Source organism: Micromys minutus, assembly GCF_963924665.1.
Source record: "Micromys minutus genome assembly, chromosome: 21".
NCBI classification, from domain to species: Eukaryota; Metazoa; Chordata; class Mammalia; order Rodentia; family Muridae; genus Micromys; species Micromys minutus.
Window position 1 is genome coordinate 22,483,492 of NC_137956.1, and position 25,726 is coordinate 22,509,217.

Here is a 25,726-nt window from a genome sequence, read left to right on the forward strand (position 1 = left end):
GGCAGGGTTGGCCGGCCTCCAGGCTGCCAGCGTTCCTTCTGAAAATCTGTAGGCTCTGTCTTGGCCCACCAGAGTCAACAGGCTGTTGGCAGAACTCTGCACTGATTCCAGGGGAAACAGACATAAGAAAGCATCTCGAGACAAGGAATCAGAGAACCCAATCTTGAGTGAGAAACTGCTGCCCAGTCTAGAAGGGCTCAGGCCTCTCTCCTGTGTTAGACACAAATCTAGAAGCCCCCGGATCCTGCCTCCTCGCTGTGCCATCTCGGTCTCTTGGGGGTTTCCAGGTTTCCTTCTTTGCCTGGGACCCAAGAACGTCTCCTGAAACACAGATTAGTGACACGAAACTACAGATTTGGAGGGGGGTGGGACCTCGGAAGGTACAGACGGCCTGGGCCTGCTCCGCCGCCAGGGGACGACTGTAGCCCTGCAGGCGGTCAGGAGTTGGTAGGGTGGGGACCGCGCTCAGCAAGAGGTGGCCCGCCCGCGGGGCTCTGAGGCCTGGCGGGGGCGGGGCGAGGCCGGTGGGGGCGGGGGCAGGAGCCCGACGGGCGGGGCGGGGGTGGGCGCTCCCTGCTCCCCCCTCCCGCCCTCCCTCCTTCCTTTTCTTTCTTTCTTTCTTTCTTTTCTTTTTTTTTCCTTCTCGGCTTCTCGCTCCCTTTCTTTGCCTCGGCAGCTGGCTGAGGGGGCGGGCCTTGCAGTCTTTGTTGCCGGAGGAGCGAGAGCAGCTGCCCGGCGGCTAGAGTCAGGACCCGGACCTTTTCCCGAGTTTAAAGCCCGGCATGTCCTGAGTGGGACCCAGGCCCGACAGGGACGCAACGGCGCAAAAGAAGGCGTGCACAAGGGGTCGTCCTGCGGCCACCCCGTCCTGGCCATGCACCGGGGTCCCAATCTCCTCCTGATCCTGTGCGCTCTGGCGCCCCACGTCCCGGGACCTGCATCAGGTGGGTGGCTGAGCCTCTGGGACCCGCCTGACCCTGCCATCCTTCCCGCGATCCCAACAGCTTCTCTGTGCACCCGGTGCAGAACCGGCTTTTCCTGAGATTAGGGATCAGCCCCGGTCCGGTTGGCAGCTGAGAAAAGCTGCACCCACCGGGAACCATCCTTCAGTTGTCCACTCAGCTGGGGTCCGGGACTTGCCCTTGGGATGAGCTTGCACTCTTTGGGCTTCGGCTTCCCCGCCGCGCGTGCAGCGCTGAGTGCATCTCTCCCGGGAGAGCATTCCTCCGAGTGGGCTGAACGATTCGCGAGAGACACGGCTTCTCACACTGTCCTTCGGGTGACTCTCCTGGAAAGCAAACCAGCCAGGACGCTGTTGGGGACCGCGCCGGGTCGCAGGTCTACCAGGGTCTGCCGCCGTTCCTCCCTACTTGGCGGGCGCGGGGGTCCGGGTCCCCCATCGCCCTTGCATTTCCTGCCTCCCCCTCCCCCAAGTGTTCAAGGGAGGGGAATGGGGAGCCGGAGCTTCTTCCTCCGCCCTGGGTTAATTCTCCCAGCCCCGCCCGGCCGGCCGGCCTCCGACGAGCCTCTGGCCAGCGTCCAGGCTCTTGTTTGGCTGCGACCTGCATTGCAGCGCGCTTCTGGAGAGTCCGGAGCAGCCGGCCTGAAACTGTGAGAGTCGGGGATGTGGGAGACCCCAGAGCCTGTGTTTAGAAAGCTCCAGGCCAAATGGGGGCTGGTCAAGTATCTGCAGGTGAGGGATTCAAGGGTTCGACAGGGGTGAAAGGACTGGAGGGGTGGATGAACTCTGAGTTGGACCAATATGGATGAGACAAGGGTGACCTCAAGGAACATCTGCCCTGGGCCAGATTAGGCCACTTGCCTTCCTGGTGAAGATACTGTAGCTATGGGTCTGGATGTAAGGAACATTTAAACCACTGAGGGTTGTGGCTGAGGAAAGCAGCATTTTGGGATTAATCTAACAGTAACATTGAAAAAGGTTGGGTGTGTGCGTGTGTAGTGAGTACCTGTTGGGGACCCAGCCTTACTCACTCTTATTTCTCATCATCTGTTATCTGAACTGCAAGGCAGCCGACATGTATAAAAGGTTTTTCTGCGGGTATAGAGACAGGTTAAAAGATATCGTGAACTGTCAGAGAGGGCAGGGGGAAGAGAGAGAAGAAACAACAGCTCCTGTGCCTGCCTGGGCCATTGGAAGGTGTGCATGGTCAGGAGAGGTCTGCCTTTTAGGATTCTTGTGAGGCCCAAAATACTGAAGATCAGTTGTTTATTACTGGGCAGTGACTGCCGTGTAGTGGCCGTTACCTTTTTACTTTGTTAGACGGACACCATAGGGTCTTTGAGGAATCCTGCTGTTTGGAGTTGTTGCCTGGGGTTCCAGCAGGCCAACCATTCTCCCTTCACTACTCTTGGCACTGCTGCCCACCAGGGCGGAGTGTGTGTCTCTCCAATCCCTCTAGATATGTAGTGTGGGGTCCTCCTGTTTCTGGTCTTAGAATTTCTGACTCCGAGGCTGTGGACCTCTTTGTTTTCTAAGTGTGGACTCTTGCCCACTGAACGGAAAACCAAGGAACATATTCTAGGCTTAAGTTTTAGGAAAAATTGTACTATTTTTCTTCTCAAGGTCTCTGGGCTTGCCAGGTTGGTTATGACCACCCCTCCCCTCACCACCGTTGTGTTTTCTTCTGCATTGCTCTGTGAGCCCTGAGTAGATGGACTTCTGCAGGTCATTTGAAGGGCTGGATTGTAATTTAGGCTCTTGATAGTGAGGTGAGGGTTAGTACGATGCTGACATTTCTCTGGCAGAAGCTCTGAAGTGAGAGTTGTCACCTAGGGGTGATATGCAGAGTCTTTATCACAGGGGTATGTGTCCTGTGGCAGGAGCTCGGTCATATCAAGGCAGACCTGACCTGGCAGAACACTGCCACGAGCCACTGGCACCCTGCTGGGTGGTGCCAGCTGCTATTCCAAGGGAATTTGAGCTCAAATGCTCTGTTCCTGTGGAGCTCCCACCTTATGAATGCATTTGAACCTGCAATTACCCTTTATGGCCACTAGGTGCTGATGGTTTCAGCCACCAAAGTCTCTACCAGGGTCTTCTGATAGGCACGGCTGAGAATCACTCATCTTTTAATTCACGGTGCTTATCTTTTGACATGGTTTAAAGCTAAGGAGATGACTCAGTTCACACGCACATGCTGAGGAATTCTGAGGACCTGAGGTTTACAGTGGGCTGTCTCTGGTGAAGAGTGCTTCATGGCAGTCCATTCCAGTCTAAGCAAGGGGCTCGCCTTCCTTTGCTTGGACTTTCATACTGTGCCAGGGTGAGAGGCTGTGGATGCCTTGTGCCAACCTCTCTATTTGATGAGGGTAGGGTAGTTTTTCCTGGACTTTGGAACACCAAATGCTCCCAAACAGTTAGTATGCAGGGTACACCGGATACTGTGAGCCCAGCATTTCATAACAGAAATGAGCAAACAAGGCTGGTGGAGAGACAGGTTTGTTTAGAAACAGTGGGCTCTTGGCCTGCTTATTGTTTTTTCCCCACTTTGGTTAGAGGTGAAGTTTTTTGTTTTTTTGTTTTTTTTTTGTTTTTTTTACTGAATGAAAGAAAATACATGCATGATATTGAACAGGCAGCTTGTCTCCACTCAACCTCTGTGTTGGCCGCAATCATGCGCAGTGGGGACCGAGACAGATGGGGACTGAGACAGATGGGGACCGAGACAGATGGGGACACAGGTTTCAAAGGAGTACTCACTGCTTTTCTGATTAAGGTCTGACGTGTTTAGATAACAAGACTTCAAGGAAGGCTTGGAATTGAAATTCTTTGGGGGTGGGTGAGTAAAGATCGTATAATTTTTAAACATTGGAAATTGTCTAAGTTTTTCAATATATGTGCCAATGAACAGAACAGGCCTTCAGTGTACGGTCATGGCAGTAGTTTCAAACACTCCTATTAGGATGCCTCTGAAAGGACCTAGCTAGAACCCCTGGGAAGGTATGATTACACAGCATATACATCTTGGGACCCTAGGACCCCCAAACCTACAGAATAGCAGTCTGTGGGCTGGGTCTCATGTGCCTGGAACTTTTTCAAAGCTCTGTAGGTGCCAATGAAGGTCAGTCAGTCCAGTTCACTCCCCGTGGGAGATTTCTATCCTTCCTCACAGTCCAGTTCCCTGAGGCTTTTGCAAAAAAAAAAAAAAAAGCTTCCTCATCCTCCTTCGTGGAGATGCTGATTCAGTGAGTCTGGGATGGGGCCTGGGAATTTGTTTTTAAGAAATTCTTGTCCAGGAAGTCTGGGAACTCTCTGCACTTCCCACCTCCCCCACCCCCCCCGAAGTTCATTGATTGGAAAGACTTGCTCAAAGCCACACAGCATTTCTTTCCAGCTCACTCGTCCTGTGACTCTCAGAGAGGTCAGGGCAGCCGTGGGCAGAGGGTCATGTCTTGAGTAGGGGCACACCATTGGCATGTGAGTGACACCCTGTGTGAGTTTTGGCAGCAGGTAAAGGGAGGGTTTGGTTTTGTAACATGGCCATAGTCGAGCCTCTGAGTAGGCTCTCAATTGGCAGGTGGCCGAAAAGATTTCAGGATATGTCTGCAGGACACTTGGACCAGAACGTTTCCCTATGCCTGAGCGGTTGGGTATCTGGCCGAAAATCTCAGTGAATCACTGCAGCATGTTTCCTAGCTGTGCCTGAAGTCTAGGAATTGCAGAGAGGGAAAGGGTTAGGGGACAACGGAAGAGCAGGGCTCTCCCAGCACCAATGTAGGGAGGTGTGCAGAAAGATACATTGTTTTCTCGAGGGTCTTAAATAACTCTGTCAGGACTCACACTCTGTATGCAGCTAAGGATGACCTTGGATCTCTGGTCCTCACTTCTCCCATCTCCAATGCTGGGATTACAGGTGTGTGCCATCAGTCTTGCAGAGCTGGGATTACAGGTGTGCGCCATCAGTCTTGTAGAGCTGGTGATTATGCTCAGACTTACATTATGTTATCCATCACTCCACTGTCTGGGCAGCATCCCTGAGATTCCTTCTGGATCTAGCTATGGACCTCTAGGAAGCTTGTCTAGTCAAATTTCTTCATATTGATGATGAGAAAGCACAGACGTCTGAGTATATAGATATTACTGAAGAGAAGCCGTTTGGGAAGCGGGTCACATCTTTGTTCTCTCACTCTCAGTGTGTGGGTCTAGCTTACTCTACCTCTCCGAGCCCTCCTTTGCTCTCTTACCTGGAAGACAGTCTGATTGATGTACCTTATTCTTGGTGCCCTAACCTAGAGTTTTCAGCCTGAGGGACCACAAATCCTAAGTAGCAAGGAACCTGCATTGGAAAATATCACACCTACAGCTTTTATAACCTCGAGTGACATTTAGCATTTTTCTTTCATTATGAATAAGACTAACACACTAAACTTATGAAGTGTGAATATCTAGCTATACATTATCAGTGAATCCCAATATTAACACGTGTGGAGGCCAGAGGACAGCCCTGGGTATCAGCTTTAGGAATGGTATATTCACCCTCCATTGAGACAGTGGGCTATTATTTTCCTGGGGCTAGCCAATTTAGCTAGACCGGCTGGCCACGGAGTCCCAGGGATTCCCCAGCCTCCACCTCCCTAGTGCTGGGATCACCTAGTGTGTGTCACCTGGCTAGATGTTTATGTGGTTCTGCGGATCAAACTCACACTTGCAAGGCAAGCACTTTACTGGCTGACCTCACTTCCCCCAGCTCTACAAGAACATTTCCCCCATAACTTAAGAAATTTATTTTGTGTATGCTAAGTGTATGCATGTGTACCACATGTGTATAGGGGACTGAGGAGGACTATTAAATCCCCTGAAACTGAAGCCACAGTTGTTTGTAACCTGCCATATGTGTGCTGGGAACTGAACCCAGGTCCTCTGCAAGAGCAGTACCTGTCTTAACTGCTAATTCTCTCCAGCCCTAAAAGGAATTTTCTTATCTCACTGATGCAGAAACTTTGACGTAAGCCTTATTGCTCTTTACTACTTTAAAATAACCATAGTCTCCAGCATCGTCATTAGACCTCTCTTAATGACTCAGTGATCACACGATTCTGCACTCCACCTTCAAGGTTACGGTGAGAGCTATGATTTCGTACAATGGACTTTTTTGATTTTCCTTGTATCTTAGGCATTTACAGATGTTTTCCTAAGAAGGGATGCACGGAAAACAAAGAAAGAAAGAAAGGAAGAAAGAAATAAAGAACATGAATGTTTTTTCTTTCTGGACAGTCTAAAAGCAACAGAGAGAGTGATTTCCAAACCTTAAGGGAATAAGTGGAGGTCTTCAGACTTTCTCCAGTTCATGAGCTCTTGCTTTATTTCAAAGAAAGAAGTCACGGGTGTTCCACTGAGACTGGTAGAAAGGCAGCAGGGGCCTCATCTGGATGGTCCTCCTCCCTAACCCAGGAGGGCAACAGATATGTGCATATCCCACAGGCATCTGAGGACACACCCCACCAGGCTAGTAACAATCCCAATAATGTCTTCGGAGTCTAGTGGGCCAGGCGCTGTTGTGTGTAAAGTAGCTTAGTTTGCTCAGTCGTCAGAAGAGCCCCTGAAAAGTAAGTTCTATTGTTATTCCTTTCTACACATTCATTCAACAAATATTTCCTGAAAAACAACTGTGTTCCAAACACTTCTTGCACTTAAATTCTTCAACAAACAATATGAAGATTTTTACCTTCCTAGTAGTGACATTGGGAGGAGAGAGGAAACAAAGGGACACATAACAAGAAATGTTAAATGACAGGGTGTGTCATTGCTGTGGGGGAAAAATAAAGCAAGGAAGGGGGATAGAGAAAGCCCGTGCGTCATACTATTAAAATCAAATGGCCAAGAAAGGCCTCACAGACAGATGTTTGAGCAAGGGCTTTAAGGAGGTTATCACAGGTGACCCATGTTAGGAACAGACACAATGTAAGAAGTTACATCAAATTTGTTGGCTGTAATTCACTGAGTTTTCCTTAAATTAATTAGTCATCAGCAAACAGGTTTGCTCTCTCTCTCTCTCTCTCTCTCTCTCTCTCTCTCTCTCTCTCTCTCTGTGTGTGTGTGTGTGCTTACTTGGTAGTGTATGTGTGTACACATTTCTGTGTATGAATGCACTGGAGGTCACAGGTAGATATTGTCTTTCCTCAATTGCTCACACCTTAACTTTTGAGGAAGAGTTTTTCACTGATCACGAAGCTTGCTGGTTCACCTAGTCTGGCTAATGACCTTCAGAGACCTGCCTGTCTTCATCCTCCTTTCCTCAGAGCTGGGGTTACCGGTAAGTACCACTGCACCCAGCTTTTTCTGGGGATCCACCCTCTTGTTCTAGGGATTCACACTCTTGTGCAGTGGTCTTCTTACCAACTGAGCCTTCTCTTCAGCCCTCAGTAAGCAGGTTATTTCATTATTGTATTCTGAAGTATGTGTGTGTGTGTGTGTGTGTGTGTGTGTGTGTGTGAGTGCAGCATGTGTATACATGTGCAGAAGTCAGAGAGGACAACTTCGGGTGTTATCTTTAGGAATTCTGTCTGCCTCCTTTGCATTAGGGTCTCACTGATTTGGTTAGAATGTCTGACTTGTCAGGAAGCCTATGGATTTTCCTGTCTGGCTGCCCCCATCCTGGGATTGTGGATGCATGCCACTACTGATTTTACAAACCTTGGTTGTGGGGATTGAACTCGGGTCCTTGTTCTTGAGTTGTACGCACTTTACCCACCGAGCCATCCGTCCCAGCCCCTAGTCTCATCTTAATTACTAATATTAACTCTGGCTGGCACATTATCTTTCACACTGTTCTATATAAATGTTACAGAATGGGTTAAAGAGGCAGCCCAGTTCCAAAGCAGGACTGAATATGTTTTATGAACTGCAAGTCACAGAGCTGTCAAGGCTCAGAGTTAGCAAGCACAGGTCCAGGTGGCAGCAGTAATGAGTGTCACTTTTGAGTGGGCCATATGTCCCTGACAGACAAAAGCTGCTTGAACTGCATTCCCAGGACAGATGAAGGTTCCTCACTGTGGCATCTTCTCTGGACAAGGCTCATAGTGGTAGGTTAGTGTGCCTGCCGTGTCCAATCTTGGGGCTCTTCTAATGTATAAGGTGAAAAGGTTCCATCTGGTGTGACAAGCTCCCTCTTCTGGCATTTCTGGTATTATTTTGATGTATTCACATGTGTCTTTCCTTGGTGGCACTGATAAGTTGGTTATCAGTTAGTCCTCGAAATGCTAACAATGGGAATTGTTCACTTGTCTGAACAGGAGGTAGAGTCATTCTACCTTGACACGTACACTCAGCCTGGTGTGGCTTCTGGGGGGAGACTCTTACTGACTGAGGGAGTAGGTTTGGCTTGAAAGCTGCTGTTCTGACAACATCATACTCAGAGCAGAGGTGAAAGAAGATGGTGGAAGATAGAGGGAAGGCTGTTCAGACACAGGGAACAGCAATGCAAAATCCTGAGGTGGGGACACATCTGGCTTTCTGAGGAACACTGCGAGGCTGGGAGGTCCAGCTGAGGGAAGTAAGGAGTAGTTGGGGATGACATTGGAGAAGCCTCCTTACCCAGGAGGCCCATTGCACCACTGCTACTTCCCTGTGCTCTAAGTGAGATGGGGGTAGCCACAGTGTCATGAGAAGGATAAGATCCTGGCTCCTTCTGGTCGCTATGTTGAGTTGACGAAGGGCTCCTGAGGTGTAAGCCTGGAGAGAGATGGGTTAAGTAGTTACTGGAGGAGTTCAGATGGAGAAACTGAGGCACCGAGTCATGAAACAGCAAAGCTGGTTAAAATCATTGGGAAAGGGTTTGGCTTTGTTTTTCTGATGTGGGGTACTGGGGGATGCCCCCCTTGGTGTAGGGTCTCAGTCTCCTAAAACTCCCGAGTGCTGGGACTACAAATTTTCCTCACCAGGCTTAGCCATGACAAGAATTTGGTCTAGGTATCCTACCATCTCTTAGCTGCCCCTTTCTCTAGTTCCTGGAGATCTGCTAGAACCCCGAGTCTGGCTTGGACCTGAATGTTACTTTCTCTCAGCAGGTCTTGAAACTGAGGGCCGGGCAGGTTTGGACATTGTGCACCCTGTGCGAGTGGATGCTGGAGGCTCCTTCCTGTCCTATGAGCTGTGGCCACGGGTGCTGCGCAAGAGGGATGTGTCTGCCACGCAGGCCTCGTCTTCTTTCTACCAGCTGCAGTACCAAGGGCGGGACCTGCTTTTCAACTTGACCACCAACCCTTATCTCCTGGCTCCTGGCTTTGTGAGTGAGATCCGACGTCGCAGCAGCCTGGGCCACACGCATATCCAAACTGGTGTCCCGACCTGCCATTTGCTTGGTGATGTCCAGGACCCAGAGCTGGAAGGTGGCTTCGCAGCCATCAGCGCCTGTGATGGCCTAGTGAGTTCTCTGGGATGCACGTGGGGAGGGCTGAGTTTGGTGTGGTGTGATGGCTCTGCTGGGGGTACCTTTCCTCTCTCAGCTCTGAGCTTATGGAGGAAACATGAACGACAGCACGGACTTCCGTGTTCTGGAGGACAGGGAGCTCGAAAGTTTATCCTTCTTTGCCCTGGTTGGGCCACTCTGTAGATCACTCTGTCCTTGAACTCGGAGATCCTCCTGCCTCAGCCTCCCGAGTGCTAGGATTAAAGGTGTGTACCACTATGGCCTGGCTTTGTTTGTCTGTTTGTTTTGGATTCCAGTTCTTGAAGCTCTGAAAATGTTCTGGGCAGGAAGGAAGCTGCTACTCCAGAGACCCCAGAGTTTGCAGAAGCTAAGTAAGCAGTTGGCCCCCTTTCTTCTGGGGTGCCATTTACGGGTGATTCTCTGCAAACTCACTTGTCTTTTAGCCTTGCAGCCCAACCCATCCGTCTCTTCCTTCCTCTGCTAGCCTCTAAGACATTCCTAATTGCCGGTGGGATTCCACTACCCAAAGGCCAAAGTGCCTCCGAATCAGGCAGCATTCATTTGCTTTCTGCACCATCAAGCCCCCTAGGGTGTACCGCAGCAATGGGGGTACACAGATACAGCCATGCACTGCTTCCAAAGGTCTCTCGCCAGGATAGCCCAGGTAAAAACCGTGAGACCAGCAATGAACAGCGTGCGCCCTGAGCTGCACGGCGCCTAGGCCTGAGAGGCCCAGCCGTGCAGTCATCTACTCTGGTTTAGGAGCCTCTGCCTGCTTCTTCGGTGCACTTCCTCTCGCCGAGCCCGCACGGCAGCTGAGCAGAGGTGATCTCCCTGTTCTTAGGTTCAAGCAGACCTCGCCTAAGGTCACCGTTTGAGAATGGAGGCTGAGTCATAGCCCCTTCTGTAGTCCCTAAAGCAGGTGTACTTTCTTGTACTCTGTGTTTCTTGGCTCCGTGTGACCCAGGGGGCCTAATTGGTCCTAGTGGGAAAAGTCTAAAGGGGGTGACACCGTGTCTACTGGAGTCTCCAGCTTGCTAGGGCTGTTGGCCTGAGTGCATCTCATGACCTTCCATTCTATGCACAACTCCATGCCAGGCAGATGCGCCCAAAGTGCTTCTGCCAGCTTCCCTTCTCTGGCCAGCTGTGGACTCCAGAAGTAGACTATCTCGGTGGTCATGGCAACTGGCTGGCTTGGGTGTGACAGAGCTGCTTTTGAAGTGATTCATTGCCTCTGGGAGATTGAAGAGGTCGTCAAGAAGGAATGGCCAGCTAGGCGGGGTCGTGGTGGCTGGAGAAGACTGGCAAGAAAAGGAGACGCAAATATCCTGGGCACATGGGTATGGGCCACCCGACTCAGGAGGGCTGTCTGGGACCCATTGTGTCAAATGTCATCTCGTCAGAGTCCAATACACCCTCTTTCTCCCTCCTAATGGAGTGTGTCGAGGATGGGCCAAATCCTTGGAGATGTTTCAAGAGGCCCCTAGTTAGGGCCCAAGCTTTGCTTTGGAGCCCTTGGCTGTGTAGGATGTCAAGGGAAGAAGTAGCCACAGGACAGAAGGAGGGAGTTGCTCTGTTTATTGTGGGTCCAGATGGTGATGGTGAGGCTCAACTGAGCAGGGCCTAGGTGTGTGGAAGGACAACCATGTGCCAGTCCTCTCCACCGGTGACCCGGGTACATTTTTCCCAGAGAGGTGTGTTCCAGCTCTCCAATGAGGACTACTTTATTGAGCCTCTGGATGAAGTTCCAGCTCAGCCTGGACATGCCCAGCCCCATGTGGTATATAAGCGCCAAGGCTCTGGACAGCAGGCCCAGCGGGATGACTCAAGGGCTTCAGGCACCTGTGGTGTGCAAGGTATGTATCTCCCTGTGGAGTTGTGACTGGAGACTCATGTCCTTTCTAGAACCTCTCTGAATACCCTCATGCCCTGCTTTCTTGGACTGAAGCAGTGTTTCTCAACCTATGGGTCAGACCCTTGGGTAGGTTAAACGACCCTTTCACAGGGATTGCATATCAGATATCCTGAATACCTGATATTTACGTTATGATTCATGATAGTAGTAAAATGTATAGTTATGAAGTTGCAACAAAAATAAATTTGTGGTTGGGGGGATCACAACACATGAGGAACTTTATTAAAGGGTCACAGCAGTAGGAAGGTTGAGAATCACTGGACTAGTTAAACAGACACACCACCCTAGCCTTTGATGTCCCATTAACCTGTGACATAGGCCTGACAGTTCCACTAAACTGTCATTTCTATTGCCACGCATCTCCCTTGTCCACGTTGATCATCCATCTTCCCCTGTTCTCTCTACACAACTGCTTATGGTCTCTGACTCCGCCAATCATTCTCTCTCAAGCGTCTGGGCTGCCCATCGCCAGTTCAGCGGGGATATTGGTGAGGAGCCTTCTGCTGCTCCCTCCTGCTTCTACTCCAGACTAACCAACCTGGGTTATTGGGGCCTTACAGCTCAGTACCTGGGAGGGAATCTATCGACTCCATCTCTGTCCTCCAGTGTCCCCAGAGCTGGAGCACCAGCGAGAACATTGGGAACAGCGGCAGCAGAAGCGGAGGCAGCAGCGATCAATCAGCAAAGAGAAGTGGGTGGAGACCCTGGTAGTGGCTGATTCCAAGATGGTAGAGTACCATGGGCAGCCGCAAGTGGAGAGCTATGTGCTGACCATCATGAACATGGTGAGGTTGCGTCAGTTTTTACAGGGTGGTCAGGGTGGCAGAGGAGGGGACATTGCAATGGGACATAAAGGGTGATATGGATAGAAACACTAACAGGCTGGCTTTCAGATGCTGCACCAGGCTCCTAGCATGGAGAAGGTGTCCAGGCTCTGAGTGTAGAGAAGCAGGGCCCTGTCAGGATCCCCGGAAGGGAGACGTATTATAGAACACAGTCATAGGGCTTCTTGGATACTGAACTGCCCCGTGCATGCTCCTCCCTTATCCCAGACCACACAGAGTACTGAGCCACCCTGCTGGGAGGAGTGAGTGAAGGTTGAGACCTTCTGCTTCAGGGGTCTCACTTAAGCAGGGCAGGGTTCTCAACCCCAGGTCCTGTTCTTCCCAGTGTTACCACTTAAGGGCTCTGGTTGAAAGAGGTTACAGCTTGGCTGGCTGGGACCACCTATAGTTAGCAATATTCACCTCACCTCTCCTGAGTCCTAGCGGATGGAAGTGGGTGTGTGTCAAGACTTGTGCACAGTGAGACTACTATCCAGACTTAACAGGCTCCCCGATTAGGCATTTTGCTCCAGGGCTCAGCAATTTCAATCGGGTGGAGGTGATTCCTCTGTAGGTGATTAAGGAGCTGTCATCCAACCTGAATGTTGGGTGATGGTAACCCCCTGGCATCAGTTTATTTCCACGTCTGAGCTCAAGAGGATATGCACCCTCAACATTTCTCCTTTCACTGGAAGAACAGGACCTCAGGGCTAAGAGCCCTGGCTTACCTGTCCAGAGGTCAAAGAACGTCTAGGACCTAAAGGATAGCTCAGTCGGCAAAGCTCTTACCAGGAGCGCAATCCCCAAACCCACACTAAAATGCCAGATAAGGGACACATGCTTGTAGTCATTGTGCTGGGGAGGCAGAAACAGGTAAATCAGCAAGCTTCAGGTCAAAGAAGATGCTGTCTCAAACAAGATGGGGGCTGGAGAGGGAGTTCAGCAGGTAAAGCATTTGCCTGGAGTGTCTAGGCACCTGAGGTTGATGTCCAGAACTGATGGTGGAGGGAGAGAATGGATGAACCATTGAAGGCTGTCAGACCTCCTCATACGTACACGCCGTGAATGTCCACATTCACATATTGCATATAGGCGTGCTAATAATACATCAAATCAAACAAACAAGATAGTTTCTGAGGCATGATATCCAAAGTTGACCCTCTGCCTTGGCTCTTAGGATTCATTCATGTCTCCTCTTTGGGAAGGCTGGTCTTGGCTTCCCCAGGAGAGAAAGAAAGTCAGGGCCCTATTTTAAGTATCTATCATTCAGAGATTTGGGCTGTTGTTGGCTTTGTGGAGGGGATGGATGAGGTGAGTATTTATGAGGAGATCTCAAGTTGATGCCCAGAAGAGGCCAGAGCCATAAGAAGCAACTTGGCAGGATTTTGTGAGAGCATGTATGGAGATGTGCAGGCACTAGTCTATAATGTGTGCCATTGGCATGCCCCCTTGAGTGATTGTGTGTGTGATCAGGTGTGCATGCTTCTGGGTGGCTGGGGTGGGCACTGGCTTGTATTTCCTATATCCTAGTTCTAACCTGATTTCTCTCCCCATCCGTCTTGGATAGGTGGCTGGACTCTTTCACCATCCAAGCATCGGGAACCCCATTCACATCACCGTTGTGCGCCTTATCATCCTGGAAGATGAAGAGGTGAGAGGCCACATAGTCCCAAGCTGTCCCCAACAGTAAGCTCTCCTGCCCTGTGTTTTGAGTGCCCCAGGAAGGACAAGCAGAGCCCTCCTTGGCCTTGACAGTATCCTCTGACACTTCTTGTCCTCGAGACAGTCTCTGTCCAGTTACAGCCAGAGGGGTGAAGGCTAGGGGGACTGGTTAATCTGCCCCTTGGATCTCTGACTCTTACCTTCGTGTGAGGGCAACTTGGGCTTATTCCCCAGAGCTCAGTATGAGTCCTGAGCCACCATTCTCCCCGCTGACCCCTCTCCCCCACAGAAGGACTTAAAGATCACACACCATGCTGATGACACTCTGAAGAACTTCTGTAGGTGGCAGAAAAGCATCAACATGAAGGGGGATGACCACCCACAGCACCATGACACTGCCATCCTGCTTACCAGGTACCTCAGCAGGAAGGGTGGGAGGGCCTTAGAATAGAGGGTTCTCATGGTATTGTCAGAAGCAATGCAGAAACACCTCGAAGCCACCCAAGCTCCCCACAGTCATGCTTTTTCCAATGAAGTTTAGATAACTCAAGCAGGAAGTAGATGGAGGTATAACCCAAAGGCATCTGCAGGACTTCCTGGTTCTGTGTGTATGTGAGTGTGTGTGTATGTAGTGTGTGTGTGTGTGTGTGTGTGTGTGTGTGTGAGTGTGCATGCATGTGTGTGTATGGTGTATGTGTATATAGTATGTGTGTGGTGTTCTCTGTGTGTGTGTATGTGTATGTGTGTTCATGCATGTGTGTGTATGATGTATGTGTGTGTAGTATGTGTGGTGTGAGTGTGTGATGGATGAATGGTGTGTGGTATGTGTGCACATGTGTATATGTAGTGTGTGATGTGAGTGCGTATATGGTGTGAGTATGTGTATGTGTGTGCATGCATATGTGTGTAGTGTGAGTATGTGGTGTGTGTGATGGATGAATGGTGTGTGTGGTATATGTGCTGTATGTTTGTGGGCTGTATGAATATGTGATGTGTGTGGCATATGTGTGGTGTGTATGTTATGTGTAGCGTGTGTAGGCACAATGCTGTACTATTCAGTTGTGTGGGCTGGTGGCAAGAGTCCATTTCAGGGCACTGGCCTTCAGGTCACTCTCATGTCACCTGTTCTTGATGGCACTTTTCTCCCTCTCTCCTCTTCTGGGGCTCTATTTTATTTCCCCAACGTTTAAATGTTTTATTTATGCATTTGTGTGTGTGTGTGTGTGTGTGTGTGTGTGTGTGTGTGTGTATCGTACACACATACGCACATGCAGGCCACAGCACATGTATGGAGGTCAGAGGATAACTTGTAGGCATTGTTTCTTGCCTCTGATCATGTAGTTTCCAGAGATCTAACTCAGGACATCAGGCTGGCCATAGTACCTTTATCGTTGAGCTGTCTCTGGCTCAGAGTATGTGTTTTAGAGTTCCATCCGACGTTATCTTCCCTCTGCTGGGCTGTGGCAGCTAGAATGGTAAAAAGAAAAATAGTTCTAGGCACACATTTCATTCTCAGGTCTCAGTGAGTATAGGGAAGGTTGTATGTGAACCAAGGCATCTGCTGTTCAAATGGCCATATGTGGGTCTGATGTCAGAGTGAGGAGAAATGACACCCTAGCTGCCTGATCTGGGGTGACCTGGCCTTCTCCCTGCCCTCTTGGCATTGGGCTAAGCCAGATTGTGACCACTTCTTTCTTTGCAGGAAGGATTTGTGTGCATCCATGAACCACCCCTGCGAAACCCTGGGCCTGTCTCACGTGGCCGGCCTGTGCCACCCTCAGCTCAGCTGTAGTGTCAGTGAGGATACTGGCCTGCCTCTGGCCTTCACTGTGGCCCATGAGCTAGGACACAGGTAACTCACCTGCCCTCCCTGCCAGTTAGGAACCTGACTTCACCTTTCCACTCTTGGGCACCAGCCAGCAGAGCTCCTGGGTCATGAAACCTGAGGGAGCGAAACAGTTTGAGATGGCAGGTCCAACCACAAAACCCCAGCTTTGTCTCAGTTCCTCAACAAGGCTGCTCCCCTATGAGCAAAAGAGAGACCTGCTGGGGCATCACCAAGACCCTCTGTAGCGTGTCACATGGGAGGAGTGGAGACAGTCAGTCAGTGTATGGAGCCTTGGCCACCTTTCTTCCCTCAGTGCTAGCTCCTTTTCCTCTTGTTACTCGCTTCCATTCCTGCATGCTCCATGACCCTGGGCAAGTGTCATGGCCTCTGTGGGCTCCACATAGACATAGGAGGCTAGAGGTAGTGGTGCCACCTCTGCCTGTGGCCTGGGCCCTTTGCCACCTGTGCTGGGGTTGGTGAGTTGGTGAACCGAATTGTGCCAAAGCTTCATCGGCAGGTTCCCAGAGAGCTCTGTGGGACAGAGGGTTTAGACTGGGTGACAGCCATGTTTGTGTTGGTGACTCCAGCCCTCCTTGGCTGTGTTACTCTGGCTGGCTCTACAGCCTCTCTGAGGTGATGAGGGCTGGGTGAGTTAGTAGTAGACATGATTCCTGGTTCATAACTGGTGCTCAGGAATGTTTTCTTGAGTCAAGGATGACCACTTGAGTCTTTTTGGGGACCTGGTAGCTCAGACCTTTTAACTGGAGTTCATATCCTGAGGTTATCATGGAGCCAGGGAGGTGGTAGGGTTGCAATAGACTTCCAGCAATAGGCTTCCATCCAGTGTCTCCTGGATTCCCATTCTTGGCTAGCTCTGGGCACAAGGATGTGGCTGTAAGGGTCTCAGGCTCAGCCCAGTACATGTATATGGCAAACCCAGGGAATACAGCTGTCATCCCTACATTCTGTATGAGGGAAACTGAGGCTCAGAGACAGCGTGTGGCTTTCTCAAGGCCAGGCAGAGATAGCCCTGGGAATTGGGACTGTACCCTTTGCAGGCCTCCATGGGAAGGGGGCCTGGGGGCCTCCTGCTGCTCACCTGCCCCTGGGGCCTGTGCTCTCACGCAGTTTTGGCATTCAGCATGACGGCACCGGCAATGACTGTGAGTCCATTGGGAAACGGCCTCTCATCATGTCTCCACAGCTCCTGTACGACAGAGGCATTCCGCTCACCTGGTCCCGCTGCAGCCGTGACTACATCACCAGGTTCCTTGAGTAAGTCCCGGGCTTGGTGGCCAGGCCCTGTATCTGTCGTCATTGTCCCCTGGCGGGATGCGGTGCCAGGGAATGTGATGTGGGGGGCACCTGGTAGATGTGGTGCGTTAAGGGTGCTCTTGGACAGTACAGGGTACCTATGCTGGGGCTTGGAGAATGGGCAGGAGCTAGGGGAGGAAAGTGAGAGCCCTGCAAACAAGGAGAGTCCGGAAGACACAGAGCAACTCTGGAGAATAGGTGACCAGCCTCTGGGCCCAGTGAGAACAAGCAAAGACAGCAGCAAAAATGGGTTTTCCCTTCCTTTCTTACTTTGTTGAGCCATTTTTAAAATTTTGCTTTTACGTGCATTGGTGCTTTGCCTGCATGCCTGTCTGTGTGAGGGCTATGGAAGCCCCTGGAACTGGAGTTGGAGACAGTTGTGAACTGCCATGTGGGTGCTGGGAATTGAACCTGGGTCCTCTGGAAGAATAGTCAGTGCTTTTAACTGTTGAACCATCTCTCCATCCTTCCTTGTTGAGCTATTTTGTCTTCCTACTGAATGTTCTAAATAAGAAAAAGTTTGAATCTAAATTCTTTTTTACACTTGTTTATTTATTGTGGTGCATGTGTGGAGGTGAGAGAACAACGTATGGGCACTGGCTTTCTGGATATATCAGGTGTGTTCTGGGGTTCGAATTCAGGTTGTCATACAAGGGGCTTTACCTGCTGAGCCATCTTCCTGGTCTTACAATTCTTCCCTGACCCAACTCCTCTTCCTCCTCTTGTTTTTTAAAGTGAAGATGCTTCATATTTTTTCCCTTTAAAATTTATCAGCATGCGCATGCATGTGTATGGGAGAGAGAGAGACAAACAGACAGAGACAGAAAGAGAGACAGAGAGAGACAAACAGGCAGAGAGAGACACACAGAGAGAGAAACAGACAGAGATAGACAGAGAGAGACACAGAGAGAGACAGATACAGACAAAGACAGAGAGAGACAGGCAGAGAGAGACAGAGAGAGAGACAAACAGACAGAGAGACAGAGACAGAGACAGAGAGAGAGACAAACAGAGAGACAGAGAGAGAGAGAGGGAGAGAGAGAGACAGAGAGAGACAAACAGACAGAGAGAGAGAGAGGGAGAGAGAGAGAGAGAGAGAGAGAGAGAGAGAGAGAGAGAGAGAGAGAGAGAGTACCTGCATGCCACAGTGTGTGTATGGGGTGTCGGAAGACAACTGTATGCAGATAGGAAGCCACTTAACTGCTGAGTCACCTCAGTGGGCACCTAAGCAACGTCTTAGCACACAGTCTTTCATTCACTTTGACCTCATACAGGCCAGGTGTGTGATACTGCTGTTCAAACCCAGGGTCTCTAGCGTGGCCAGGCACGCTCTTGGAACTTTGCTACATGTCCATTCCCTGGTGCCAGTTTTATTGAGATGCCAAAGTCAGCTTCTCACACACAGAGTATAGAGAGGAGAAACAGCTGCCTATTGGGAGATCTCTAGCTTTGGCCATGACTTTCTGAGTCACTGATGAAGAGCTTATTGGGATGCAGCCTTTTATTTATTTATTTATTTTTGGTGTGTGTGTGGGGAGTGGGAGCATCCTTAGAAACTGACTTCATGTTTCTGAGTGACTCGGGATTCTCAGAGAAGTCACTACTCTCCTGTGACAGTGTCACATCTGTCTGCTGTTGTCTGTTAGCTGATAGGGCAGGGCTTGCTGGTGTCCCGGCCTTCACTGTACAACTCTTAGCGTTCCTTTCTCTGTAGGACCCTCTACTGTGGGCCTTTTCCTGTGACTGGAATACCTAGGCCAGATCCCCCTGGGTCTTTGGAATAGAAACCTTCAGATTAGTTCTGTCCTCATGTCCACTGGCCCCAGGTCGCTAAGGCGCTCTGAGATCCGAGTCTTCCAGCGTTCTGCTTCTCCATCGTTTCTCCTCACAGGCTTTAGCTCTCAGCTCCTGTCACTGTCCCAAGTCAGCTACCGATTGGCCATCTGCTTCCCAGCTTCCAGAATTCTGTCGACATCTCTCGTCTGCTTCCCTCTTCCTCGCTACCCCATTTGTTCTGTTTATCCCTCAAATGTCAGGGTAGGACAGCTTCTGCAGAGATAGGCCTGCTCAACGTGCTGTGGTTCTCTGGAAGCCCACTCCCCACGGCGGTAGCCTGAGGCATGCCTAGAGCCTCTGGGCTGGTGAGAGCGTGGACAACGGTCTCCCCTGGAAGAGGGGTTTGTGTAAGCGGTGACAACTGGAAACTGAAGAGTTCAGTTTGGTGACTAAAACTTGGACACTGGCCCAGTTGCCTCGTGTTGGCAGATGAGTTACATTAGCCCTTAAGCCTCCAAAAGTGGGGAATCATGATGGACAACCTCAGAGCTTGCTGTGAGGATTAACCAAGAAAGCACGAGGCACGCTTAGCACAGGATTTACCGCACTGTGCACAGTCAGGTCATGGCCATGGTTGCTATTACTATTTCTGCAGTTACTAAATGGTTGACCTCATGAACTTGAACCAGAGAAGTAGCCTGGGGTTGGGGAGGAGGTGAGTCTTCTCCAGAGAGGGGCAGGGAATGAGATTGCTTGGGAAATCAGAATAGTGGGGACCCTGAAACACCCTCGGGGCTTGTTCCCAGCTGCCCCACCCAGAGTGCCACCCAGCACCCTGGCTCTGGGACAGACAGCTGAACAGGCAAGTCTCTGTGTTCTTTTAGCTGCTGGAATGTATGAGAACCTTGGCCGAGGGCCTGGGCTGAGGGTAGGAGGAGAGGCGGTGAGCCTGAGGCCTGTATTGCAGACGGAAACAGAACCCACCACCTGATGGAGAGAGAGAGGGGGGGGGGGGTAGAGCACCCCAGGTCAGGGCACAGTTCTCTGCTCCATCTGTGAGTGACAGAGCAATGTCCAGGAGGAGGGGAAATCAGAGGGACCCTCCACAACAGAGTGGCTGGTGTATCTCCCATCTACTAGCTCCTTGTTGGGTCAGGACAGGAGATAGTTTCTTCCCAGATAGGGCGGGGACCTGAAGGAGTGGGTGCTGAATGGGTGGTACAGCAGTGTTTCCACAGCGTGGGGAACTCTCAGCATAATGTACCGACCACCCACTATCCCTATGTGACCACACCCCTCGGCTCCCAGCAAATATCTGCTTCTCGAGCCAGTAGACTTGCCCTTGCTGGGTCACACAGAGAACCCGTCTGCCGGCTCTCGCCGTACAAAGAGGAAAGCACAGTAATCAAGGTGACGAGTGCATAGTGTCAGTTTGGCGGGGGTGCGATAGGTAGGTATGGAGGGACAGATTCTTAGAGTTGGGGACACTCGGAGGGAGAGCTTACAGAGCTGACACTGAAGCTGGGTGGGGGAGGAAGCCGGGTGGAGGCAGGACCTGGGGAACCCTGCAGGGTGAAGGATGGGGGTGTGGTAATGGGGTAAAATGGAGTCTGCTAGGCTAAGACAGTTGACATGAGGAACCACAGGAACCTCTCTGGGCTGAGAAGTGCTTGGGTGCAGTGGGAAGGCTGCAGCATCCGTGAGTCTCTGCTGTTCAGGCCTGGGTGACCCTGCTTGTGCCTGAAGTCAGGGTTTTGCAGAGTGGAAGGCAGGCCTAGGGGAGTGTCGAGCCATCCTTCGCCTCATCAACAGCCCCCTATTAGTTACTGCATGACCAGAAACTCGGGCTCTGGGGGGAACTGGCACCTAGGTAGTATCCAGGTGTCAGAAAGGCTTTCTACTCGAGTCATCCCCTGTCTTTCTCCTACCTTATGTGGGGTGGCCCAGCCTTGCCATATTAGCATAAGGAAGAACTCTGAAGGGACAGTCCTTATCCTTGTCCCACCCCTATTGCTTCCAGCCAAGTCTTTTCTGCCTGGGTGACCTAGGTGCCTACTTTTGTGGCTCAGTTCTCTTTAGGCTCTGGGTCCTGGACCTTCCTCCCATTCCTGAAGGACTGAAACGAGCCCCAGAATGCTCCTACCCTCCTGTTTCCAGGCAACCTCATAGAACATAGAATCAGGGCAGAGGTGGTTGAGCCGGACTTGGCAAGCCATTCCCAAGATCTCTGTTCCTCCCTTGCTCCTTGCCCGCTGGGGCTGCATGGCCACCTTTCTCGGCACTGAGTCGGGAGGTGTATGTGAAGGTTGTGGGCTGTACCTGCTCACACTGGCCCCTTCTCCTGTCACTGGCCTGGAGGGGGCTGGCCCCTCAGGTCAGGGTGGGAGGTGACTGGGTAGCTCCCCCCCACCCCCCGAGGTCTTTGGTTGTGTCAGCAGTGGTATGATGGTTTCCAGAGCCTGGTCCAGTCCAGGCTGGTCCTCGGGTCCCGGCAGGAGCAGAAGCTGCAGGAATTAAGAGCATAACCACTCGAGGACTCTGTGGACCAGGCCTTTGAAAGGAGGGTGCCAGGGGCATATGCCAAGGCCCGTGGAGGTGGGGGAGGCCTTCAGGGCTGCTTTGGTAAGCTGGGATCACGTGACCCACTGACCAATCATGTCCACAAGTCCCACCCACTCGCTCTTCTACCCAGGCTTCTCCCGTGGGACTCAGGCTGCACTGTTGCTCTAGGGACCTCAAGTTATCTTCTCTTCCTTTTCTTCTTTTTCTTTTTTTCAGCCGTGGGTGGGGCCTGTGCTTAGATGACCGTCCAGCCAAGGATGTCATTGACTTCCCCTCGGTGCTGCCCGGTGTCCTGTATGACGTGAACCACCAGTGCCGCCTTCAGTACGGGCCTTACTCAGCCTACTGTGAGGACATGGATGTGCGTGTGGGTATGGGACGCAGAGGGTGGGCCTCGCCAGCCTGACAATGCCAGGCTCAGAAAGACTGCTGACTTGGGGTGTGCCCTCAAGGGCCATAGCAAGGCCTAATGTGACTTGTGGCAGAGGCCTGGGTTTTGGGCGAACACAGGCCCAGGTCTGGATTCTATATCAACTCTTAGGGGACTTTGCACAAGTCCCTCAGCAATCTGGTTTTGACTTAGAAAAAGGAGGAAAAAAAAAAATCAGCTCTTTAGGGTCCCAGAGAGAGTCTTGTAAAGACATGATGTGAACGTCTATCTTGAGTGCTTCAGGAGGTTTAGCCTGGGGTTGGAGGAGGTGGTCAGCTGGAGACAGCCGGCAGCACCAACCCAGCCTGGAGGGTAGCCCTTCTCAAAGACGCCATGACATCATGTGACTGAGGGAGAGTGACCAGAGGATCCTCACAGTTGCATGGTCACACGATGGACTATCCCTAAGGAAATGTGGCCAGGGGATTCTTGGGGGACAGCAGGGACAGAGTGGGAGAGGATCTGAGGGTAAAAAAAATGTACATGTCTCTTGGCAGAATGTCTGCTACACACTATGGTGCTCTGTGGGGACCACGTGTCACTCCAAGCTGGATGCGGCTGTGGACGGCACAAGCTGTGGGAAGAACAAGGTGCGTGGGAAGCCTCAACCCTGGCTGAATATGGGGTCGGGGAGGCCGTCAGTCCTCTGCCCATGTCTAGTTAGACTTCCCTGGGGTCAATTTTAGCTTGCCATCTCGAGCCGGTCTTAATTGCCATTACAATTCTCACCCAACTTCACCATGGCATCTGCGTTGTGGGTGACTGTAAAGTCACCCTTACACCTTCCGTCCTCCTCTGTCTTTTGACACTGTCTTGCCCACTGTGATCTCATTGGGCTGAGGATGATTGACAGGTGTCGGGGTCTGCTCCCATATGTCTCAGTAGTGGTGTCTCAATGGAGAATGCGTCCCTGAGGGCTTCCAGCCTGAGGCGGTGGACGGTGGCTGGTCCGGTTGGAGCGCCTGGTCTGTCTGCTCGAGGAGCTGTGGCGTGGGTGTACGGAGTGCTGAACGACACTGCACACAACCTGTGTGAGTGTGGGGCCCAGGCTGGGAGAAGGGATCCCAATGGAACCAGCTGATAGCAGAGATTACCTCTGCTCCAGCCTCCATCTCTCAGAAGTGCCCTTAGAATGGCCAAGTCCAGTGTTTAAGTCACCACAGGTCAGGGAGTGTTGGTAAGCGTTCCCCAGCGCTGACACAATAGCCAAGGGGGGCGTGATCTCCAAGAGCTCGGAGAGGCATAGAGACCCTGCTGCAAAGGCAGTGGCCATAGAGAGGAGGGTACAGAGGTGAATTGCTCAGAACCAGGACCCTGGGTGCTCAGTCACTAGATCCTCCATCTTCACACTCCTCCAGGCCTCAGTTTTGTGCTACTGGGTGCTAGCAGAGCCTTCCTAGTCAAGTTGTCATTGGGTAAAGTCAGGCAATATGGGTAAGGCACTGAACTTTCCTTGTGCTGTGGGTAACGCCCAGCCCAAGCTGTTTCAGGTATCTGAGACTGGCTGCAGCTGAGAGAACAGGGCAGGTACCGATGGGGTGTCTGTAGCTTCGGGTGAGCTTTCTCATCTAAATGGGGCTTTGGGAGACTTAATGAGACCAGGGGCTGCCTGGCCCCCACTGGATAAACTCCTTTGCTTGGCTGCCTGGGAGGTGGATTCACAGCCAATTCCATCCCAGGAATGGTGCTTCAGCAGGCCTGTGGTCTCTACTCCTCTGCATGCCCCTGCCTCCAGCTCAGCCAGTGTTGGGGCTGGCTTGACTTAGATGAGGTGCCAGTTAGATGGGGTGCAAGGTAGCTTCTCACCCGAGTGGGTCCTGGTGGCCTTCTTTGACCTGGCCCAGGCATTGCTGCTTCCAGGAACAACTCAAACAACACAGGGCTAGCTCATTAGCCCACTACACGTAGCTCACTTAGAGGCAGTCCGACTCCATTTTAGAGACAAGAAGACTGAGGTCCAGAACATGGCAGTGCATTTGCTCATGGTCATACAGCAGTTCTGGGCTGAGCCTAAGCATCTTGCTTCCACTCTTCCTTAGATCCCTGGAAATGGGGTGGGGTGGGATGGTGCATATGGCAGCCTTTGAGGGCAGGGCAACATGACAGGGAGGATGGCAGGGGACTCTAGGTGCAGAAGATGTAGACGTTGCTTGGCATTGGGCACTAACAGCATGCTCACAGCCCCCATGGCTTTCCTTACAGGCCTAGGAACAGAGGCAAGTACTGTGTGGGGGAGCGGAAGCGGTTCCGGCTCTGCAACCTGCCAGCCTGCCCGCCGGACCGTCCCTCTTTCCGCCACACCCAGTGCAGCCAGTTTGATGGCATGCTCTACAAAGGCAAATTGCACAAATGGGTGCCTGTGCTCAACGACGGTAAGTTGTGCTACCCACTTGGATATTGGGGCCCCCCCTGAGGTGGGGGATGTATGGACCCCAGTGAGATAGGACTTGGTGGTTCCCTGCTGTTGTCTGGGGCAGCTGTTCATTCCCAACTCCTCAGTCTACACCTGCCGATCGCTCTCAGTCCTGCTGGATGCCCTAACAGTTTGTGTTCCTTGGGAGCCCTTGGCCTACCATCGATATGCGTCATGGAGGACGCCGGAGTCTTCCTGGCGGCCTCTGTGATGCCTGCTCTTGGCTTCGCTCCATGAATCCTCCCCTTGTCCCCTCAGATAGCCCCTGTGAGCTGCACTGTCGGCCCTCCAACTACTCCAGTACAGAGAAGCTGAGGGATGCTGTGGTGGATGGCACCCCTTGCTACCAAGGCCGTGTCAGTCGTGACGTTTGCATCAACGGCATCTGCAAGGTGTGTGGGATAGCAAGAGGTTCTCCCAGCCCTGCTGGGAGGCACCCGTCCCACCTCCAGGGCTTACCTGGCTTTCTCCAGGCTGCATCCCAGAAAACCTCTGCGCCCCACTGTCTCTGACAGAGGAGACCCCACAGTTAGCATCATCCTGTGAGTCACTACCACCTTAGCACTTTGTGTCCAATGGCTTCCTACTGCTCATCTCAGTGTGCCTGCTTTTACAGCGCTAGTCATGATAGCCTAGGTGGATTCACACAACTGCCTCCTCTTACTGGAAGGGGCTGGCAAAGTGGTGCTCGTGGTATGTCTACAGAAAGCACTGTGCTTGGTAACGGTTCTTCTGATTTCTAGTGCTTGCTGTTTTTCCATGCCCAGGGCCCTAGCCACCTTCCTTACCGTTCTTACCTTTAAAGCCACCATGCTAAAGGCCCGGTTTAGAGGGGACTTAAGAAAGAGGTGCTAGCCCAGTGTCTTTGATAGTGAATTTTATTTCTAGAAAACTTCACTGCGTGCTAGAGTTCATGCTGACCTGTAGTTTTATGTGAGAGACACTCCTGTGATGTTCTTAACACTCTTTTAAGGCATGAAATGATGTTCCTCTACTTAGTCTGGGGAAACTGAGGCTCAGGGGAAAAAGAGCTCAGTCATCAGGCAGGATGACAGCGATGGGACTGGACCCAAGCAAAGGCTTTTGACCTCCTCCTATGGTCTCTCTTCTGAGCCCTGGCAGATACTCATGGGGGCTGGCAGCCAGCACAAAGGGCCTCCTCTTTGTTACAGAACGTGGGCTGTGATTTCGAGATTGACTCTGGTGCTGAGGAGGACCGCTGTGGTGTGTGCCGGGGGGATGGCTCTACTTGCCACACCGTGAGCAGGACCTTCAAGGAGACTGAAGGCCTGGGTATGGTTGGGACTGCTGGGTTGTGAATGTGCCTGTCATCCTGTTCCCTGCCCCTGTGGTCCTCGTCTAGACTAGACATGGTGACAGGGGCCTCCTTGTTTAGCCAGGGTCCTTATCCTTACAGCGGTCAGTGAGTCCTTGTTCCAGTGAGACCTGTCTTCCCAGGGGATTCTTCCAAGTGACTGGATAGTGTGTTGTTGACTTCTGAAGCTTCAGAAACCCCCCAGTACTATGTCTTCCCCTTGAGTCACACATATTGCTTAAGTGCCAACTGTGTCCCTATGTGGGACACCTAGGTGAAGAGCTTACAGGTGACAGAA

The 25,726-nt window shown here is 51.6% G+C and overlaps 1 protein-coding gene across 3 annotated transcripts in view; it reads left to right on the top strand.

Annotated features, from left to right (window-relative positions):
• Positions 1-825: 825 nt before the first annotated feature.
• The window catches only part of ADAMTS7 (ADAM metallopeptidase with thrombospondin type 1 motif 7), a 34,680-nt gene continuing 9,779 nt past the window's right edge, over positions 826-25,726 (top strand). For all 3 annotated transcript variants that reach the window (XM_080934777.1, XM_080934778.1, XM_080934779.1), the window contains exons 1-14: positions 826-944; positions 9,028-9,383; positions 11,080-11,245; positions 11,911-12,089; positions 13,696-13,779; positions 14,080-14,204; positions 15,493-15,642; positions 16,747-16,893; positions 21,487-21,631; positions 22,198-22,290; positions 22,586-22,731; positions 23,903-24,072; positions 24,372-24,505; positions 25,286-25,406. In XM_080934777.1, coding sequence (XP_080790903.1) covers positions 875-944; positions 9,028-9,383; positions 11,080-11,245; positions 11,911-12,089; positions 13,696-13,779; positions 14,080-14,204; positions 15,493-15,642; positions 16,747-16,893; positions 21,487-21,631; positions 22,198-22,290; positions 22,586-22,731; positions 23,903-24,072; positions 24,372-24,505; positions 25,286-25,406 — 2,086 coding nt within the window. In that variant the 5' untranslated portion in view covers positions 826-874. The remainder of the gene's footprint in view (positions 945-9,027; positions 9,384-11,079; positions 11,246-11,910; positions 12,090-13,695; positions 13,780-14,079; positions 14,205-15,492; positions 15,643-16,746; positions 16,894-21,486; positions 21,632-22,197; positions 22,291-22,585; positions 22,732-23,902; positions 24,073-24,371; positions 24,506-25,285; positions 25,407-25,726) is intronic.